Source organism: Argentina silus, assembly GCF_951799395.1.
Source record: "Argentina silus genome assembly, chromosome: 5".
Classification (NCBI taxonomy): domain Eukaryota; kingdom Metazoa; phylum Chordata; class Actinopteri; order Argentiniformes; family Argentinidae; genus Argentina; species Argentina silus.
In genome coordinates, this window is record NC_139659.1 from 3542098 (window position 1) to 3564319 (window position 22222).

The window sequence follows — 22222 nt, forward strand, 5'->3', positions numbered from 1 at the left end:
CATTGATTCTGTGCAGCTGTTTCCAAATCCAGCCCTTGATTTTGATCCTCTTGCTCTTTAATATGATGCCCCCGTGGACGTCCCTGGCCTGGTGGTCCATTGTGGCCGCAGCGTCATGACGTCGTGGTTCCCAGATTCACCCCGGCCGGCACCGTGTCCAGAGACATGGCTATCAAGGGGCTATTCTTTAAAGGACCATTCAGGTTGAAAAGGATCCCTCCGCTGCTGTATTCCTAACCTAATCCCTGTAGGCCAAACTACCTCTTCAACTGTATGTGCTTGGTATGTATGCTGAGCAGGGATTCCTTTTGATGTTTTTTTATTTTTTTTTTCACTGTGATGCGATGTGGACTGGACAGTCTCTTTAGGTATTGTGTTGGAGGCTCATTCACTGCTCACAGCTTCGGCCCTGAATAGCAGTTCTATACAGCAATGAATAGTTTATTCAATTCAATGGGTCATATTGATCTGTTTATACAGCGGTTCCATCTCTGCTTTCACTGCTGGACTGGGGAAGGGGCCGACACTCTGAGTCAGATATGATGAGGTGAACTGAGAGCGTTTTATGATGGTTCATCGTATAAATTGGGCTCCTTTTTTAAACATAAGTGTTTTAATTATAGAGGCAGCATCACCGAGGCCTCCTGATTGGTTTTGATTGCGTTCATTTATTAAGGGCCTCTCTGAGCAGAGAGAGGATGATTAGGGAGGTTCTTGTGCTCTAGTCATATCTGCCCACAGCGATTTCTGTAGAGGGGGGGGGGCGACGACGACGACACTGTCTGCCCCCTTGGAACAGTTTTAAACAGTGGTGTTTGCTGTGTCAACGAAGAGACTTGGATGTTGAATTTCTGTGCTCTTCGTAAGAGTTGGACGGAGACACATACTCTCTCTCTCTCTCCCCCTCACACACACACACACACACACACACACACACTCTCCTCCCAGTGGCCCCCGTCTTGGAGGCTCCAGTTTCGTTAAGCAGGTGTTCTGTCCTGCCCCCCTGTCCCATCCCGCATTCAGGGGAAAGCCCTTTTGGGAGGGACTGAACCTCTCTCACCTTTCCTGCAGATAAGCCGATCTACAGTATGCACCATGCTGCTGGAGCTACCTTAATCTCCTTTTAATGACTCTGAGGAGGATCCCAGGGGATCCACGTCTGCCAGTGTCTCTCAGCTGATGTTATACAGTAGCAAGCAGGTTTTTTAGTCAGATGAATGAGTCAGCTTATAAACTGATGACAACTACCAGGTTGGGATAGTTGCTGTGGGGTATATATTACGTGTTTGATGTGGTAACTCCATTATCATGCAATTAGGTGAAGTAGCATATTCTCTAACAGCTTGTTAATACGACAGAGGTGTATGGGCAATCGTTACCGTATACTGTATGTATTACAAGTGAAGGTTTAGATAACATTACATTATTAGCAGCTATTAGTGGAATCGCTGCTGTGGGTTTAGGGCCAGTGGCTCTTCTCTTTCATCGAGTTTCATTTGCGTGGATGTTTGTCCTTTCTGAATGATAGAAGGCCGTTTTAATCAGAGAAGGTTCTCTGACTGAAATGTGAAGTGTATTGGAATATCAAAATAACTGCTGTATAAGAAAAATATCAGCATATATGAAAATGGATATTGTTTCTTACAAAGGGTGATCTTTAAATCGAGCAACATACTTTTTTTTTTTGAATAATTGTTTTTGGTCTTTTGAAAATTGTATTTTGGATATTCGTGATCGAGTTTTAACTACTTATGCTCGCTCAAAAAGTCTGAAACTTTATATTTATATATTTGTATTATTAAAATAAATAACCCACAGCCAAATTCTAAAATGATGTTGGCTAAATTAAAATTGACTTTCAATTGAATGGGAATATCAGAAAAGGCAACCCATTTTGTTTTAGCGTGGGATTATATAACAGGGCTACACTCTGAACACTAGATTTTGTGATAATTATTCATTAGCCTTTTTTGAAAGAGCCTTTACACCCTCTCAAAAAGACCCCCTGTTTTGTCTAAAATATATTGCATTAATTAAATTGAGCTTTTTAAATTCGTTTTATTGTGCACTACATTTTCATTCAATATATTACATTTATTTTTTACGATTATTTTATCTTCGAAATAAATCTATTGTTTGATAATGAAAAGCTATTGTTTGACAAGCTTTAAATTAAGAAAATAGTAACCCTAAATAGTTTTTCAATAGAATGATAGAGCGGCGTGATTGGCGAATCTTGACATGTCCTTGGATTTACCAGCCATAAAGAATGCCATAGGTTAATGCATAGATAAGCAAATCAAATCCATGCGTTACCTCATTTCAATTCATTTAATTCCCTTTTAATAAAGACAGGCCCCGCCTCCACGGCCTCGCCATTTAGTTCAGAGCTGAAGCCTCTTTAGTGCAATAAACGCTTGAAATGCAATACAAGTAAATCAATCTATGAGAACGAATCCCTATTGAGCGAGGGGAGAAATTTCATCTGGGAAAGAGACACAAATGTAGGAGGGGCCCCTCCTATAAAAAGCAGCTGTTTCACAGTAATCTTTTTTCGTGCCCTGTCACTCACCTTTCCTTTTCACTATCTCTGCGTTCTAAGCGCCCCGTTCTTATGTTCTATTAAGAATCCATATCTTCTTTTTTCTCTCCATTCGATTGCTAGTCCACATTCGTTTAGAGAGAGAAAGAGAGAGAGAGAGAGACCAACTTGTCCAGATTTTCGGACCATCCCCTTGTAGTTGTTGGGAAGAATAGAGGAGTGCATGGATGTCAAATTGCCCTCAAAACACCATGAAAGATTGATTTGCAGCACTTTTCAGGCCCCTGACATTACTTGGAGAGCATGTGAATAGGAAACCCGTGAGCCGGGGATGGAATAAAGATGTTCTCTCTGCTGGAAGAGAAGGAAAACTGCCCATTTACCCCCAGTCCATCAGGCTCGAAAAATGGAGAGGAAAAAACAGAGAGAACTGTGGCTATTGAGAAGAAAGGGCTGTATATACTAATCTAAACGCTGTCACGATATACAGAGGGCTATGAACATCCATGAATATTAAACCGCTTACTTCAACAAGGGCTAGAAAAGTGAACCGTGCACGTCAAGGCAGCTTTGCATTTTTTGCATGGGAACAATGCGGCAAAGCACGTTGGGCTTGTTTCTATTCTATTATTCCCGCGCTTATAACTCCCCACAGGAAAATTAATATTGCCAGGACCACATGAATACGAAATGCCTGAGAAAAAATGTTTAAGCAACTCCCAGACCGAATGACCTAATTTTTGATGACAGTCAAACTTTTTAACTAATTGTTGAACACCCCCGTAGATAAGTTTGGAGTTGACAGCATTTTGTTTCTGTACAATGTTCGCTAATGCTGAGATTGCCTCTCAAATACATGCATTGTGCTTTCGCGTTATGAATGGAATATAAAAACCTGTATTTTGCATTCTGAATTGCTTTTTCATTAGAACAGGTTTCACCTATACACGCAGAATAAACCAAGACCATAAAAATGGTGCTTATAATGTTGCCATGGATTTACACCTGCATTTCTTCGGGACATAATGAATGTAGGCTTTACATTATGATTTTCACAATTTGTAGGATGTTTGTGCCTTATTGTCTTTTGGAATACGTTTTAGAAAGGCAATCTAGTATATGGACATCACTCCGTCGATAATTGATTGAGGAAAATATTTTGGTTGCTTGCTGTTCAGTAACTTTCACATGCTGAAAAAATTGATACTCCCCCTAAATTGAGTGCATTTCCTGTATTGTTCGTCAGAAGTGTTCAATTTGGCAGGAGAAGTGTTCAGTAAAGAGGTGATATTGCTGAGTATTGACTAACTTATTGTTCTCACTCTTTTTCTCTCTCTCAATCTTTCTTTCTCTCTCTCTCTCTCTCTCTCTCACACACACACACACACACACACACACACACTGCCCGTCTCTCTCTCTCTCTCTCTCTCTCTCTCTCTCTCTGAAAGGGGAGGGTCGCCTAATAGAGACTGCTTTTCTTCTGGTGGCGCAGGTCCAAACCATAAGGGGAGTGTCATTAATAACTAATTAGACAGGGGTCAGACCAGCCACTTATAAAGAGGACCCTCACTGGGAGAGGACGGAACATTTTCCACACAGCCGTCTCACGGGAGAGAATATCCACTTTGCAATTCAGAGGCTTGTTGCGTTATTACCTACAGCCAAATAGCGGCTTGCAATATCATTTGAGACATCATCATGGGCTCGGTATTACCTGCAGATGCTTTAGCGCTGAAGTCTGGATTTAAATGTCAGAGTCGGTGTTTGTCTGAAATCATCACTTCAGACATTCTGCATAGTTTCCTGTACGGACGGTGGAGGAACGTCCTCGGGGAACACCTTATGGAGGAGCGGCAGAACAGCATCAGCCCCAGAACGGCGTTCACCGCGGAGGTCCTCGCGCAATCTTTCGCCGGAGGTAGGTTGCCCCATGCAGTTAGGATTATCTGTCGATTTTTGTCTCTATTTCGGTGCATTTTTTTAACTGTTTAGAAATGTGCCTGTTTGTTATGCTATTCATGTTTCAAAACAGTTCCTATTTAAGATGTACATTTGATGATGGGACAAATTATCAGAGCAAATTATTCATATTATGTTTATCTGTCGAATAGCCTTACAAACCGTTTGATTGGCGTTTTAACTTCATTTGAAATTAGCGTCTCTCTCTCTCTCGTCATAATACCTATAAATTAAACATTTCTTTTTTATTATTTCATAATAGCTTGCTCAGTTATCAAAGCAGTAAAATGTCTCTCTTGCTGACAATAATTGACTAAAATGCGTAAAATAGTCCTTTAGTCATAATGTAGTCTATTCAACACGTAGACCATCGGTGAGGTCGCATCACCAACCGGCCCATGCTGTCATTGAGAACGAACCAAAAAAAAAGTGGGAACCTTCACTTCTTCTCTGTTCTAGATTTCTTCCCAAGGTCTCCGTGACTTTCTCATTACTGTTCTCCCGTATTTTCCCACTTTGCCCCTTTTATTTCCACCCATTTAACGCATTAACCCATTTTGTGCTTTGAGACCTCGCATTTAGAAACTTGTTAGGCGTGTAACTGTGGCTGACTGAAAGACGAAGGGTATTAAATTCATTTGGTTAACTTTGTGCTTGACCTGAGAAAGTTTCCACTTAAACCGAAGGGAGAGAAAGGTTCCCTTTCTTTAAGATGTCCCGGGTTTTATCCCGCATTCATCAATCTCCGGACAGTCTCTTTTCCTCCTTTGGCAGCTATGGGGCTCTGGAGCTTTTCTCTTTCTCTCGCTTTAAAAGATCGCTGTTCCTCAGATAATGCACCGTGAAGGCTAATTCTATTGCCTTTCATACCATGTCAGCCGTCTAATCGCCTTTCCATTTTTTTGTTTGAGAAATTCCTGGGTCTTTTAAACAAGTCCTCATTTCATTCAGCGCAAATTTATTGCTACAAAGTTCTTAAAAGGATAATGAATTTGGAATTAGCCGTCTCTTTCCAGTATCGTTTAATGAATATCACATCTGAAGCATGACGAATTGCTGGCCCCTGAGCAATAGAAGACCATTTAACCTCTATTCGGACCGTCTTTTCGCAGTCTCAAATAAAATGTCTTTGATTTTGACATTAAAGAAACGCAAGAGTTTTCTTTTTCACGTTTTGAATGAGGATGAAAATGCTTTCCGAGGGGTTTTTCTTTTCAACAATAACTTTCAATTCATCCATTTAATCGAATTAAACAGTGGATAAGATTTAGCCTAAATAATAACCTTACCAAAATAAGATGCAATCTATTTACTGTGTTAGGCATATTCCCAAATGTTAACTACCTCATTCGTGAGCAGCATAACGATTAGATAACCATTGAAGACCACCCTGTTATTTTTTTTATTTTACAAATTCTCAAATTCCTAAGATTATTATAAAATCATTATGCTGTGGGAAATGATTCATTTGATATAAATATCAACCCTTTAGAATTTGATTCTTAGGCAAACTTCACAATAAAGGAATTAACTTTTTGTTAAAGCACAATGTCTAAATTCAGCCCCTTTTTATGAAGCCAATTCTATAGTTTGGGTAAGCTATACACTGTTATTCCAGCCTGAATCATTTCACCCAGTTCAATAATCCAATGAATTGTGTAACACAACTAACGATTTATTTTCTGTTCACAGAAGTCCAGAAGCTGTCTAGCCTGGTGCTGCCCAGTGAGGTCATCATCGCCCAGAGTTCTATCCCTGGGGAGGGTCTGGGCATCTTCTCCAAGAACTGGATCAAAGCGGGTACAGAGATGGGGGCCTTCACGGGTCGGGTCATCTCTCCTGAACACGTAGACCTGCTCAAGAATAACAACCTCATGTGGGAGGTGAGGATTTTGACTAAGATTTAGTCCTTTCAAATGCCCGATGCTTTTACATTGAGACAGGGCAGGAGAATACCGCTGTAGTTTAGTCCAAACAGAAACTAAATTGGACTTAGATGTTTAGATGGATGCGAGCGGGCTCGTATCGCATATTGTTCCGCAGCCCTACACACCTATCAGACGCTCCATTAGGTCGGTTACAGGTGGTTGATGGATTCATAGGTACATACTCTTACAACCTCTTGCCGTTCCTTCCCAGGTGTTCAACGCGGACGGCACGGTGCGCTACTTCATCGATGCCAGCCAGGAGGACCACCGCAGCTGGATGACGTACATCAAGTGCGCCCGCAACGAGCAGGAGCAGAACCTGGAGGTGGTTCAGATCGGAAGCAGCATCTTCTACAAGGCCATGGAGGTAAGACACATTATTATTATTATTATTATTATTATTATTATTATTATTATTATTATTATTATTATTATTATTGTTAAGTGATTTTTACATGGTCACATTACACTGACTGTACAATAAATAGATATAAACACACACCCACGTTACAACAATATGAATGTGACATACAAAACCCTCAATTCAAACTCTTTGACATTGAACCTACACAAAGGTAGATAATAACATGCTATTGTATGGCAGACCTCATGACTGAAGTAAGTTCTTCAATGAGGGATGCTTATTCTAAATCTAAAATCTAAGTGTTGGATAGTGTTTTCTAATCTGACCCCCGGGTATATCCCCAAGCCATACCTGAGATTTTGTCAGGGCATCCTGCCACCTAGTGCTGAAAAGCACCACCTGCTGGCTAGAAAAAGAACTACACATTTGACTCTTCATGTTCATTCCCAAGATTGCAAGGGGCTGACTGAGAGTAGCCTGTCAGCTTTTAGTGGGCAGAGATGAGTTATATTGTCCAGTCAGACACAACAATACAACGTCCCCCTTATCCTGTTCATTACTAACCTTTTCCCTCTCCTGCTGTCCCCAGACCATCCCTCCAGACCAGGAGCTGCTGGTGTGGTACGGAAACTCCCACAACACCTTCCTGGGAATTCCCGGTGTTCCTGGTGTAGAGGACGAGCAACAGAAGAAGAGTCGGAATGGTGAGGCTCTTGGCTCTTTCCTGGAGGCTACAAAGGGGAGGGGTGGGGGGTGGGAGATGGTTGGAGGGGAGGAAGGGGGAGGAAAGGGGGGGGGGGTGTTCTGTGTAGATCCCTATCAGAGCCCATTAAACAGACAATGAGGTCATTAGGGCACTCATTACCTCTTCAGCTCTGTTGAATGTGTCTATGGCCGTTGTGGCTGCTTAGAGAGCCTGATCATTATCTGACTAATAAAGCCCTATTGTGGGGCTGGTGGTCGTGGAGGTGTGACCGCCAGTGGGCTACTGTTACAGGGCTTCATTGAGTCTTTAGGATCTCAGATCTCTTGAATGATGATGTTGTTCGTGGAAACAGGGTTACTGGAAAAGAAAAAGAGCAGTTTATTTCTTACATTTGTTTATTTCGAGCTCAAAGTATTTAATCTGACTCACTATCCATAGTCTGTGTCGACAGCATTCCCAGGCAGTTCAACGCGGCATCGTTCAGTTATTTTCTGAACTCATGAGTCAACTCATGTTCTTTCTGCTTCTTCTTCTTCTTCCCCCTCCTCAGAGGACTCACACTCCTGCGACGGCTCCTCCTCCTGCTCCCCCTCTTCCTCCTCCTCGTCCTCTTCCTCGTCCACGGCCAGCCGCATGCGCTGCACCATCTGCCACCGAGGCTTCAACTCCCGCAGCAACCTGCGCTCCCACATGCGCATCCACACCCTGGACAAGCCCTTCGTCTGCCGTTTCTGCAACCGCCGCTTCAGCCAGTCCTCCACGCTGCGCAACCACGTCCGCCTGCACACCGGGGAGCGCCCCTACAAGTGCCACGTGTGCCAGAGCGCCTACTCCCAATTGGCGGGACTGCGGGCGCACCAGAAGAGCGCCAGGCACCGGCCAGGGGGGGCGGCAAGCAGCGAAGCCGCCGCACAAGAGTCCCCCCCTCCCCCCCAGATGAGCAGCCTCCCCCAGCACCAACAACACCAACACCAACTCCAACACCAGATGCCCATGGTGCACCACATCCCCACCATGGTGCTATGATCATGTGATAGAGAGAGAGAGAGAGACTCACTCATCCAAACAACACTGCACTTTACCCCGACACCCCCCTCAGACTGTTTCATTAACTAGTTGCCTTATTTACACGCTAGTCTGGCCAGGCTTCCTTCTGGGTGTTCTGTTCATAGTGGTCCCATTATACAGAATGTTATGATCAACATTGTTTCTGATTCCAAAGGAAACTGTTCTACTCATGCCTATGGAGACCCTGAGCAAGACTTAATGAATGAAGGGCCTAAGAGTATATTAAAACTGACCTGTCATTCATGACGACACATCATTGTAAGAACACAACACGTAAGGTAATCAAGTGTACTACTTTGGTCGGGAATGCTTTCGCTAATTTGCATTTCAGATGTTCAATGTAATTCTACCCTGCTACAGAATTTGCTGTTTGGGATTTTTCATTAAATTATTATCCCCACTGTTTATCCTATCATAGTCCTATCAACTCAGGAGAAAATGTTTTTGTTTTTTACATAAAATAACAAAAAGAGAATTTCACTGAATTATAAATTGGAGAGCATCAGTGTACTATCTATTTGAGATATATCAAAACCCCACACTGTAAACTAAATTGTCACTTTATATCTGTACATTCCTGTAAAGCGTTGTGTAATTCTGAACCGTATGTATATTGTGAATGTAAATACATTTGTGCTTTCTTTATATTCTAAATAAAATAATGATATTAACAGGTCTGCTTTTCTGCCTTCACTTGCATAAGGCAATATAATGAAGTCTTACCCATATCAGATTGCGTGGCTGGGGAGAGTCGGCTTTTCAATGTGTTTCAACAGTGAATGAAAATGCACAAGGACACGAGACACCATATAATAATTAATATAATTTATTTGATATCCATTCCTACCAACTATATAGAATTATCAATAACACTTATAAATAACAACCTATTATCGGTCGGTGTGGTCGTCTCACCGACCAGGCCGACCAGATCTACCACAGGCTGACCATGTCTGGCCAAGGTTAGGCACATAGTAGAGAGCCTGGTCTCTGTCCTGAAGACCAGCAGGACCAGCAGGACTCACAGCTCTCACTCTGGGCTCCCAGGGCTCCAGATGCCTCCAGAGCTTCCAACTATCGCTCCAGCTGCAGCCGAGGTCCCAGCTGTCAATGAAGAGGAACCAACTGTTAGATAGTAAAGAAAAGGACAACATGGTAACAGACAGCAGCGGCTGGACAGCAGTTGGACTATCTATATATATTTATTCCACAAGATGAACACAATATTAGGAAGAGAAAAGAGACCCTTTCACCTGAGGAGTTCCCCTTGTTGGAGAGTCCCTGAGAAGCAGTGAGGGTAGGGACAGCAGCCTCAGGGCTGAGGGACCAGACTGGTAGGGTCCAAAGGCACCAGTGTGGCCCAGAGGTGTCCACACAGGGACGACGAGGTCTGTTGCATGAGAACTCAAGCCAGATGATGGTTGAGCTATTGAAATAATCAGATCGGAGAGATTTATGGATTTGACTTGTTCAGTGTATAGTTTGCCAACTGCCACAGGCCTACAGTACAGTCAATGTTGCAGGTAAGAGCTCACATCACATTAGGATGTTAGATACTGCTCTACTGCATTCCATATTTACTCTGCTTTAATGTTACTATTAATACATATATACTGCTTATACTGCACTACTTATACTTATACTTATACTGCACTGCTTATACAGCTCATATGCTGCTTATACTGTTCATACTGCATTCTATATTTATTCTGCTTATAATGTTACTGTTAATACATATACTGCTTATACTGCACTACTTATACTTATACTTATACTGCACTACTTATACTGCTCATATACTGCACTACCTGTATATATTGTTCACACTGCACTTTTCTGCTTTTTTTGCACTTCTGGTTAGACGCTAACTGCATTTCGTTGTCTCTGTACTTGTACTCTGCACAATGACAATAAAGTTGAATCTAATCTAATCTAATCTAGATAATTAGATAACAATTATATTAGAGAATCTAATTAAATCTGGTACAATATTCAAACATTAGGATTTTTTTCTTTCCAAAGTTTGCAAAAAATAATTCAAGAGAAAAATAGACTCCTATGTATTTCTAATTGAGCATGCTATTGAAAATGTCGGCAGAATTCACTGTCACACGTCTGTTTTTCGTCAGTAATGTTTGTGTTATGAATTAAGAAATCGTTTCTCGGTGAAAAATAGCCATGTTTGTTTCTGTTTGCTGGGGAAAACATTGAAAAAAAATAATACAAGTCAACTGTGACGTAATGGAGGATTCCAATAAATAAAATGGGATGTTGTTTTTCACATCATGGAGATAGAATTATTTGTTGCAAAAACAACATTTAAACTAAGTCACGACATAATGAATCAGAACCAAACATAGAGCCTATATTTTTCACCAAAGAACGCTATTTTCATAACACAAACATTAGTGATAAAGTACAGACGTGTGATCACGACCTCCGCCGACATTTTTCAACCTATGTCAGATTATCTCGGAGACGCAGGTAGGCCTAGGGATATTATATAGATTTTTTTTTATTGTTTTATTGATTCACTTGATTCTAATTTTCCAAAGATTGAGCAGACTTTTTTCCTAATAGTTTAAAGATATATCCCACTTAGAAAATCATTCTATTTAATTTCCTGACAGAATGTTTGAGACTTTTAGTCCGTATGCTATCGTGTAGCATTTCGTGTGACATTTAGCAGACGCTTTTATCCAAACTTACTTGTCATTTGTCTAAAGGTGCCATTGGCAGTCACAATACTAGAAGAAGGAAGGATTACTTTATTTATTTTTTTATTATAAATGTTGTATTATTAACAGTAAAAGGAATTGTACAGAGGGGTAGTGGGGGGTGAAGAGGTCTTTAGGAGGGACAGTAAAAATGTAGCCTGAAGAGAATCGCTCTTTTCAACAGAGTTGTTATCTGGAATGAGCTCCTCTGGTACTGAAAGGGCACCAAGTAGCCCTGTTCGCAGTAATGGCTCTCCAGCACCGCTACCTCAGGACCAACTCCACCGTCCTGACCTCTATGTTCAAGGAGCAGCGATTGTTGGGAGCTCTGGAGGCGTTTGGAGGCCCTGGGAGGACAATGCCCAGACCTCCCACCGCTCTGTAGCCTCCAATATGGGCAGCTACTCAGGTAGGAGCCTGGTGTGTGTGTGTGTGTGTGTGTGTGTGTGTGTGTGTGTGTGTGTGTGTGTGTGTGTGTGTGTGTGTGTGTGTGTGTGTGTTTGAGAGAGAGAGAGAGAGAGAGAGAGAGAGAGAGAGAGAGAGAGAGAGAGAGAGAGAGAGAGAGAGAGAGAGAGAGGTTGATATCTTTACTGACGTCTTTCACCTACAGGGTTTAAACTAGTGTTCGGTGCACCAGACCAGACCAGGTTTCTGCATAACAACCCCTCTCTGAGTGCCCATGAACAGCAACTAGGGATGCCTAACACTGAGCACCTCCAGGCTGGCTTCGTGCTCTCCTCCTCCCCCTTTCTCCCTGGTGATGGTGGTGGGCTGATCCAGTGTGCCAGGTGTGGGATGACCCACGTCAGCCTGGCCTCCCTACAAGCCCACCTGATGCACAGCTGGACGCAGCCTGACCTAACTCCAGTCCAGCAGGGCTGCAGCCTCCTATACAGAAGCCTCTACGTGGAGGAGAGGATCCTCCATCTCCAGAGCTCTCCCTTTACAATGAGGATGCCTGTTGCCTCCCCTCCCACAGGAGGAGTCTCTGCCTCCTTGTCCTCAGCTGCCAGAGCCTCGTCCCAGAGGAGAGCCAAAGAGGATGATGGGTTGGATGATGACAGGGATGATGGTGGTTCCCAGCGTGGCACCAGCACACTCCAGGCAGGAGAGATGAGACGCGTTCTCCGTCCTAGAAGAGCCATGATCCAACCCCTCCAGAGGCTCCGACCCAGGCCCCTGCCCTTGGCTCAGAACCAGCCCCAGCCCCGGCCCCGGCCCCGGCCCCGGCCCCGGCCCCGGCCCCGGCCCCGGCCCCGGCCCCGGCCACAGCCCCGGCCCCAGCCCAGACCTCCCAAGAGGCGAAGACAGGCAAGGGAGAGGTCCTGAGAGTCAGGATCAGAGAGTGAGTGTCCTGCCCAGAACAAGAGGTTCTATTTCAACACTACATGGACACACAACTAAAGTCTACTTATGGCAATAATAGTCTTAATAGTCAATAATAGTGTTGAATGTTTATTTTTTACAATATCAGAATCACAATATTTGATTTAAGTGTCATAAGTGTCACTGATTATTTTAAGAAGGCTATTGTGTGGTATTAATGTTCAATAAATGTTATTAATGTTTAATAAATGTTAACAGATCTTACTCTTTGTGCTTTTGTGTGTTTTTATGTTAGGTTATTGCATACGCTACTCCTCCTAAATAGGTCACTTTAATCTGTAATGTAATGTTTCTTGTTTGTCAGGGGATCACAGGAATTTCAAAACACTGTATAGTACAAAGAGTATTTGGAACATACTCAGAGGTTAATTCAAAGAAATTGTAAAACCAGGGCTGTTCACAATGCTAACTGCTGTATTTTTTCAACTTCGTTCTTCCGTGAGGTTGCCCTCAGTCCCTACGATGTACCTCACTCTTATTCACTTCAAGTCCACAAGATGGCGCAAGATACTTAAGAAAACATCATTGACCGCTTTTGCATCCCCTTCTGCAAATAGCAATGTTTTTATTTGCAAAGCTATAAAGATACCACGAGTTGTTGTACTCATGTATCATGTACTCAAATGTAATACGAAGTATGGAAGCAAACGGAAAAATTTATACAAAAATAATGATCAGTAAACTGGAAAATAAGTACAGCGGCTACTGTCTTAACTTTCAATGACGTCATTTAAAAGCGCCGGTGGAGTTGTCAGAAGAAGGCAGAAAGCATGGCTGCGGACATGAGATTACCAACTATTCGGAATCAGGTGTCGTTATCACACTCCATATCCGCTTTGGATGGAAAAGATCTAGTTGTTCCCGGGGATGTGATCACGTCAGATACAGGGTTTATGAGGTACGTCTACGACTAAAGCTGTAAACATCTGGCGAAGATGTCAACAATCCGCGCCAGACATGCTCCTATTCATTGACTGTAGCTATCTGCCGTAAAGAAATCCGTTTGCTTATCTTAGATATGACCTGTTGCAGTATACAGTTTTCATGCAAGCTGTTACCATCGATGGTCTTTTTATGACTGGTGCATCTAACTTTCTATCAACTAGCTAGTTACTGGCCAGTCTATTCCCGAAGCAAAAGTGAATACTGTATACCCCATAATCGTTTCTGTCATTTAGATTTAGGTTTACATGCACAATCTGGTTTATCTATGACTGCTGTAATGTTACATTATGTTGACAAACAGGCACTGAAGGTCTAGAGGACACACAGTATCTGAGTGAGTTACAATATGGTATGATGGTGATGATGATGCTGTTTTTTTGTTGTTGTTTTTTCTGTCAAGGGGTCATGGCACCTACATGGATGAAGAGAAACTCACAGCTTCTGTGGCTGGAGAGGTTGAGAGGGTAAACAAACTCATCTGTGTACGACCCCTCAAGACAAGGTAAGAGGACCGTGGGGTCCCAGGACTGTGTTGTCGGACCTCAGCCCATCTCAGTGGTTACCTTTAGGCAGATCTGCTAGTATTGTCTGTATCACCAAGTCCCTGAGTGCTTGTCTTCCTTCTCTTTCAACAAACTCATTTGTTAATATTGGTTACATTGATAGCGATCACTGTTGTGCCATGTTGTTCTGTTTTGATTCCCAGGTTCAATGGGGAGGTCGGAGATGTCATTGTTGGGAGGATCACAGAGGTATGTCATTTCTGTTTGAGGTGTTGAATGACACGGGGCTAACAACAGTGGCTAAACCTGATGATGACATACATATACTGGGTAGTCTGATACTCCTGGTTAGACCTGACTGTCTGTATGACTGTTTGTCTGTCTGTCTGTCTGTCTGTCTGTGTAGGTGCAGCAGAAGCGCTGGAAGTTGGAGACCAACTCCAGACTGGACTCTGTGCTGCTGCTGTCCTCTGTCAATCTGCCTGGAGGAGAGCTGGTGAGGGAAGTGCACAGTGGAACCTGCTGTCTGAAACGATGCACGTGGAAGTGTTGAAGCACCATGTGTTCTCTGTTCGTGTGCCTGCTAGCAGAAAGGGATTGTACTCCTCCAGCTTCCCAGCACTTGGTTCACTAGCACATTTAAAAGATGTGTAAAGGCACTTGGTTCACTAGCACATTTAAAAGATGTGTAAAGGCACTTGGTTCACTAGCACATTTAAAAGATGTGTGAAGGCACTTGGTTCACTAGCACATTTAAAAGATGTGTGAAGGCACTTGACTATAATTTGGGCTTTTGTTTACATTACTCCAATTTCTCTCTCTCTCTCTCTTGCCATCAATCTATCCATCCCTCTCCACCTCTCTCTCTCTCTCTCTCTCTCTCTCTCTCTCTCTCTCTCTCTCTCTCTGTCTTTCTTAGAGGAGGAGGTCAGCAGAGGATGAGCTCACCATGAGAGACTACCTTGTGGAAGGGGACCTCATCAGTGTATCCTAATCAGCCTGGTTGACATTAGTCCCATGATTTCCACCCCTTAAACAGTTCTCTAAAATACAAGACTGTCTCATTGTGGATAGATTCCTGTTGTTGAAAATGCCATATTGTGGCATCCACCACGGTCGGTGTCGCTCTTAACATCTGGTTAACATCTGAGACCATTCATATGTCACCGATGTGCATTAAAAAGATGGCGGTTTCCCTTGACCCTTGACACTCAGGCAGAGGTGCAGTCTGTGTTCTCGGACGGAGCTCTCTCTCTCCACACCCGCAGTTTAAAGTATGGAAAGGTACGATTCAGCAGTTGACTCTTAGAGATTGTGTGTGTGCGCGTGTGCGTGTGTGCGTGTGCGTGTGTGTGCGTGTGCGTGTGTGTGTGTGTGTGTGTGTGTGTGTGTGTGTGTGTGTGTGTGTGTGTAATCAGCTTTTCAAATGGGCCATCGACAGGTTACTCAGTAATAAATGTGGTGGAAGAATCCAACACGTCAGCACACTGCACAGTAATGGCTAAGTTTGACTCTCCCCTGCTCCTCTCGTTCCCCCGTGATTCCCCCCCCCCCCCCTTTCAGCTGGGGCAAGGCGTGTTGGTGCAGCTGTCCCCCTCCCTGATCAAGAGACAGAAGAGCCACTTCCACAACCTGCCCTGCGGAGCCTCCGTCATCCTGGGGAACAACGGCTACGTGTGGCTGTACCCCACCCCGGGACAGCAGGACGAGGAGGCTGGGGGATACTACACCAGCATGGAGGTGAGGGCCTGTGTGTGTGTGTGTGTGTGTGTGTAAAAAGGTCTGTTAGATTGTGTTGTGTTGTAAGGAGCATTGCCGTGTCAATGCTCCTTACTCTCTATCCTTGTCTACCATCTCCCCATCTCTTGTTTTCCCTTCCCCCCCCCCTCTCTCTCTCTCTCTCTCTCTCTCTCTCTCCCCCTCCCTCCTCTCTCAGCCTATCTCTCTGTCAGATCGGGAGGTAATCTCGCGGTTGAGGAACTGTCTGCTGGCCCTGGGGGCCCACAAGGTGATGCTGTACGACACCAGCGTCCTCTACTGCTACGAGTCTTCCCTCTCTCACCAGGTAACACTGCACTGAACACCAGCGGAAGAACATCACCAGATACATAAAAAGGAGTGAAACAACCCTCTCTATACGACACAGCTCCTCGGCCACTGTAGATCAGTACGCCAAGTCATTCCCAACAAGAACCTGTTCCAAACTACGAAAAGTTTACCTGTAAGAACTGTCACTCACGACATGAGGCATCACTGCATAGTATATCCATTATTAAAATGATTATCAACCAGTTACATACCAGCAATGGCAGTAGATTGCGCTGGCAATGTAACAATCAAAGCTCAGTATTTGCATATGGAGATAATGACCTAACTCATCCACCGTTAGTTTAACTTTTTTTCTCTCTTTCCACTTTAGATCAAGGATATCTTAAAACCTGAAGTGATGGAGGAGATTGTGATGGTGACACGGCAGAAACTGCTGGCGCAGGAGGGATAGGGACTGTACAAGGTGACCCCTGCTTCCTGTCATCTTATCATGATGGTAAATGCTAAGTGGGATGCCCGGGACGGCCCGACTCTGACATTTAGGGTAGTGTTGTCCCAAGGATCCCGCTTAGCATCTACCCTATTGTAATGGACGGATGCCCCCCTCATTCCAAGTTCTCAACCATATGAGGGTAGGGTTGTACACCTGCCTGAGGACTGAACACACTTTTCAACCAGAGGACACCCGTGACTGCATAACATCCCTTTGACACAATGTTCTAGGAAACCTGATCCGGAAATGCATTTCTCTCCTACATTGTTTAGTTTAGGAAACCAAACTATGAACTGTTTGCCAATCCAAACTCCTGTATGAGAGGTTTTTCAATTGATCTACAGTATTACTTAAAATGTCTTTACTGTCATGTTTTTTTTTTGTTGCATTCTGTAGCCAAGGACACTCCTCGTGTCTGTGTGTGTTTAACATGGAGCTGTATTACTGGGCTGTTGATAATGTATTATTTTGTACGTCTAGTCTTCTAAAAAATAAATACTCAAAAGTAATGTCTCAAGCTATCTTTGTGTGAAACCTTGGTTTGCCAATGTGGTTGATGCCTGTAGGATCTGCTTTCACAGACACATGTTTGGATGAAGGGTGTGAAGTATGGCATGGTACAGTCGCCTAAGTAGCTTGCAAGGGTTCAGCAGTGAGTGGGGGGTATGGGCATTGATATTTGATAATGCTACATCGAAAAATCATTTCAAGTCTCTAGTCCTGAGTCTTGCCACATTGAGAGTACAGACTCATCACAATGGATGTTTGTGGGCCTCTTCTACTAGCCCACGCACGCACGCTTTGACGTCAAACGTATCTCCACCCCCATATTTTAGTAAACCACCTTGCGTACGGAAATATGGCGGCCTCGGCGACGACTATTTTACCAAAGTTTATAGCCCATACTTTACTGTGAGAGCAGTGCATACGTACACAAACCAAGGGGATAGCCACGAAGAGCTTGCCAGTTGCACATGTTGAGAAGCGGTAGCGAAAACGGCCTGACAGCGCACTGGCTGACGCGAGAAGTTTGGAGTCTGCGCCTCGGTTAAAGTGCCCTGGGTCCGGGCGCACGGCGGAGAGAGGCTCCGCAGGACGGAAAGTGGACACGGAAGTTTGAAAGAGGAATGAATCCCAGGGGCTGGGTGGACATTGTGCCAAAGCTTTAGCTATTTGGGGTGGTCAAGAGCGTCTTGGTCGAGGCGTAAAAGTCCACTGTCATAAAGCTACCACTGGTTGTTGTGTAGTTAGCAAGCTAGGACGAGCCAACTGTTGACTGTTCCTATGTGCGCTTCACGGGTCTGGCGCTGCATACCACCAGCTAGCCAGAGCTCAACAGTTAGCTTGCAATGCTAGCTCCATCATTAGCGTTAGCCAGAAGTAGCATAGCAACAAAGTGTGTTGCACCTCGACCACTCTTCCTGTATAGATGCCTAACTATTAACGGAGTTGCGAGTAGTCAGCTAGTAAGCTATCTTGAATAGGAGTGTGTTCAAACCATTGAAATAATACCTTGTCGTTGTTGGTAAAGCCAGTGTCCATCATCAACTTGAGCCTGTGCTACAAGTGCCTTATTGTCAAGCATAGAAAGGGGTCAAGCTTGGCCAACTCAGATCCTCTTCCTGATGCTGCATACTATCTGACAGTTTAGTTGGCAATTAATAATTGTGCCTATATTAATGTGAATGACTGTGTTCTTATAGCTATAGCATTTATACATTTGAGTGTCTGTGGTGCCAATAAAGTAGAGAATAAAGTTGTGTGCCCACAGAAGACCGCTATGAGAGAGACGCACACTATCAAGGTATCCACAGAAGAGTGTGACAGCAGTCCTTTAGATGTCAAAACATACAGACAGACCTGTCATATGAGTGGATTGCATGGTGCTGAACACTAATACTGTGAGTTAAAGGGTACATGAACACAAACGGCATGTTATCACGGCAGGTACCCTGCCACTCTGAAGCAGCATAGGCCATATGTAGCCCAGAGAGAAGCAAGAGGGCCTTATGCAATATTGAAATGACCCGCACGGTTTGACCAGAGTACAGTCAGGGTATTCATGTGACCAGGCAGGTTAGATCAGATTTGCCTCGATAGTTACAGGGACCAGAACTAGAGTTTCCAAAATGTAGCAAAACTCTCTTGGTTACTTTTACAAGCCACAACACCCTGCTTTTTTTTTCGCTTGTAAAGCAAGTCCAAGCAAAGGAGTTATTTTTTTGCCTCGTGAGTAGCGATTGCATTTATGTGCCTTAGTCTTATAAAAAGGCTTCCTTCACTTAGTATCCACCAATGTGACTGACTTCCTCTGACTTCTAAAACACATCAGTGCCTTTGATGCATGACCCAGAGAGACGTGTCAGAGAAAGAACGAGGACCTGCCCGCCTGTTCTCCACTGCGGCCATCTTGTCCATCTGAAGACTGTGAGGTGGGATGCAGAAGTGACCGTCTCCGTCCCCATCCTCCTTCCCTTCCCAGTCATCACCCCGCCAGGAGAGGACACGCTGACTGAGGGGAATTGCATCACGGAGGGGGTCCCACTCCCATTCCCATTCCCTAACCCACCACCCCCAGACAGTGACACACACACACACAGGAAGAGGACAATCTAACTGAGGAGGGGGGTCTCGCTCGCAGCTTCCTGGTACGTTCCATCCCCTGGCCCCAGCCCTCCGGCCCCTGTGAGAGAGCCCAAGTTTGGAGCCCCGGAGAGGCTGCCGCCTGGCCCCCTGCCCTTATGGGGCAGCAGCCGGGGAAGTTTGTCGGGGACCAGAGGAGACCCAGTCTGCCTGCGCTGCACTTCATCAAGGCCGGGAGGAGGGAGACGTCTCGGCATGGACCTCTACACTGTAATGTCTTTGCTGTGCATGGTAAGAACATCAGACTTGATCAAAACAATAGATATGCACATCCTTAACTTATTGGTCCTCTGTGGCTCAGTTGGTAGAGCATGGCGCTAACAATGCTTAGGTTGTGGGTTTGATTCCCACTGGGACCATATATACTGAAATGTATGCACTCACTGCAATGTAAGTCGCTTTGGATAAAAGCGTCAGCTAAATGGCATATATATTAATTTAATGAGGAAAGGCCTGTGTGTGTGGAATGTGCTGCTCCCAGGTGCTTTAGTACCCAACCAGTTGGCCAAAACTTTGTTTTGTGGTGGAATAAAACTCTTGGGAGTGTGCAAGCTTTTCTTCACTTGAAGAACAACAGACTGCCGTCGCGTCCACGCGTTAGACATTTATTTATTTGGGAAATTCCTATCGTTCCTAAATAAATGACTCAACCGGGTCCAAATAATCCCCCTTTCCTAATGCCGGTACCACGCGTTTGTCTTTCTCTTTCTGTTCACTACTGGACTGTTGTCTCTCCCGCTCCTCAGTTCTCCCCCGTCGCCTCAGCATCCCAAGTTGACTGAGACAAGTTCACACGGAACGTACACACATATTTTTAGTTGGGCTTTCACCTGCATCTGGTTTTCCCAGTGGTTCCTCTTGACGTTTGGCCTTGTTTGTGTTACGCTGCTCAATAGAATGGGATGCGGTGGAAGCAGCAGGGTTGATTGGTGTGGGCGTGATGGTGGCAGACAGGATAATGATGGTCACGGTACGTCACGGGGGAGTTGATGATCAGTGTCCTGTCTGCGTGCCGCTGTCACATGGGTGTGAAGGGTCTGGCGCTGTGCTGGTTGTTTACTTGGGCCGTGTCACATGGGTAAAGTGGGATGCTTGGGATACCGCCCAACTCTGACATCACCCCATTGAGGTTGAGATTTAAAACGGTTAAAAGTTGGCGTTCAGGGAAGGTGGCGTCTACCATGTCACATTTGGTTCCGACAGTCAGTCGTCAAGGCAACGTTTCATGTAGACCTATAAACGTATTGAACACGTGACACACCGAACAGCCACGGGTGGTGACAGTAAGCCGTGTGATATAAGGCCACCTTTTATTTGGACGGTTGCTTGCCTTGCGCCGGAATGAACACTTGGCATTTGGGATTCGGTTGACACCTGCCGCTGCCCTTTTAACAGATTGCTACATGTTATTGAGCCGAGCGTCACGGAGGGAAAGATAACACTGAATGTGTCCTTAATACTGTGATCCGCTCTGGTGGGACGGAGTCTCCATTTTCCTGTGAGTCGTCCTCTTGCGCAACAAAGGAGGGTACCAGAGGCGGATGAAATGGGGGTTAAGAACAGTTGGGTCATAAAAAAAAAAAGAAAGAAAGAAAATAAATGGAAGGTGCTGCCAGTAAGTGGAGAGAGAGGGTTTGGCCAAGGGTCAGCGGCAGGGTTGTTTTTGTTGTGTGTTTTTTCTCTTCCTCCTGTGATGAGTTGGATAGGTTACGAAGGGATGTGAGTCATGGAGAGAGAGGAGGGCAATGTCAGCACTCACTCTCACACACTGATACGCACACACACACACACACACACACACACACACACATCCCATGTTGTTCTTCCTGGAGTGCCCAGTGTTTGCTAGCTAGCACGCTAGCCAAGGTAAAGCTTCTCACCGGGCAGGTTTAGTCCCAGGTCTCCTCACGCAACCTGAGAGAGAGAGAGAGAGAGAGAGGGAGAGTGAGAGAGAGAGAGAGAGAGAGAGGCGTGAGAAAGGGAGAGAGAGTTGGGGCAAGCAAAGACCTGTCTCTCCCCCTGCCTGTACCTTTGTGTAATGTACATTATGTGCTCTGAAATCTTTTCACACACACACACACACTCTCTCTCTCTTACACTCACTCACCCACTGCGGCTCTCCAGGACCAGGATTGAGTATCACTGGTCTAGATTGTACTGAGGTTACATTTTAACCTCAGTGGTGTTGATTAGGGCACAACATAGCAAAGGGATTTAAAACAGAATCAAACTGAAGGAGGTGGGCCTGGCCTACTACCTGAACTTTCCGTTGAAAAACTATTGTGCTCTGCTCTTCTGACTCAGGTTTCCTGTCTGACCTCTGATACCATACCGTAGGCTAAGCCAATAAAGTCCATGCATCACCTGACCCCCTGCCTGCTGGGCTGGTGTTGAGGGGTCCAGTATGACCACCTCCCCTGCCTGCTGGGCTGGTGTTGAGGGGTTCAGTATGACCACCTCCCCTACCTGCTGGGCTGGTGTTGAGGGGTTCAGTATGACCACCTCCCCTGCCTGCTGGGCTGGTGTTGAGGGGTCCAGTATGACCACCTCCCCTGCCTGCTGGTGTTGAAGGGTCCAGTATGACCACCTCCCCTACCTGCTGGGCTGGTGTTGAGGGGTCCAGTATGACCACCTCCCCTGCCTGCTGGTGTTGAAGGGTCCAGTATGATCACCTCCCCTGCCTGCTGGGCTGGTGTTGAGGGGTCCAGTTTGACCACCTCCCCTGCCTGCTGGGCTGGTGTTGAGGGGTTCAGTATGACCACCTCCCCTGCCTGCTGGGCTGGTGTTGAGGGGTCCAGTATGACCACCTCCCCTGCTTGCTGGGCTGGTGTTGAGGGGTCCAGTATGACCACCTCCCCTGCCTGCTGGGCTGGTGTTGAGGGGTCCAGTATGACCACCTCCCCTGCCTGCTGGGCTGGT

At 45.1% G+C, this 22222-nt stretch overlaps 3 protein-coding genes across 4 annotated transcripts in view; all 3 read left to right on the plus strand.

Annotated features, from left to right (window-relative positions):
- Positions 1 to 4240: 4240 nt before the first annotated feature.
- prdm12a (PR domain containing 12a) lies at positions 4241 to 8525 on the plus strand (the record flags this gene model as incomplete). The annotated part of the gene is made up of 5 exons (XM_083669970.1): positions 4241 to 4460; positions 6194 to 6384; positions 6641 to 6796; positions 7383 to 7497; positions 8050 to 8525. The coding sequence occupies 5 exons, from the start codon at positions 4241 to 4243 to the stop codon at positions 8523 to 8525; spliced, it is 1158 nt and encodes a 385-aa protein (XP_083526096.1).
- Positions 8526 to 13419: 4894 nt separating this feature from the next.
- Positions 13420 to 17163, plus strand: exosc2 (exosome component 2). Its single transcript, XM_083669817.1, has 9 exons — positions 13420 to 13568; positions 14016 to 14117; positions 14322 to 14367; positions 14525 to 14614; positions 15038 to 15103; positions 15334 to 15402; positions 15682 to 15858; positions 16055 to 16183; positions 16538 to 17163. The coding sequence occupies exons 1-9, from the start codon at positions 13441 to 13443 to the stop codon at positions 16616 to 16618; spliced, it is 888 nt and encodes a 295-aa protein (XP_083525943.1). The 5' UTR covers positions 13420 to 13440; the 3' UTR covers positions 16619 to 17163.
- A 378-nt stretch (positions 17164 to 17541) lies between these two features.
- Positions 17542 to 22222, plus strand: part of abl1 (c-abl oncogene 1, non-receptor tyrosine kinase) — a 38185-nt gene continuing 33504 nt past the window's right edge. For both annotated transcript variants that reach the window (XM_083670413.1, XM_083670414.1), the window contains exon 1: positions 17542 to 19534. In XM_083670413.1, coding sequence (XP_083526539.1) covers positions 19402 to 19534 — 133 coding nt within the window. In that variant the 5' untranslated portion in view covers positions 17542 to 19401. The remainder of the gene's footprint in view (positions 19535 to 22222) is intronic.

Bases quoted from the DNA above. Each gene is read 5' to 3' on its own strand.
- exosc2 (XM_083669817.1), top strand. From the start codon at position 13,441: ATGGCTGCGGACATGAGATTACCAACTATTCGGAATCAGGTGTCGTTA. The intron at 15,104-15,333 runs GTATCCTAATCA...CTTGACACTCAG, and splicing joins TGGAAGGGGACCTCATCAGT to GCAGAGGTGCAGTCTGTGTT. The intron at 15,859-16,054 runs GTGAGGGCCTGT...CTCCTCTCTCAG, and splicing joins GATACTACACCAGCATGGAG to CCTATCTCTCTGTCAGATCG.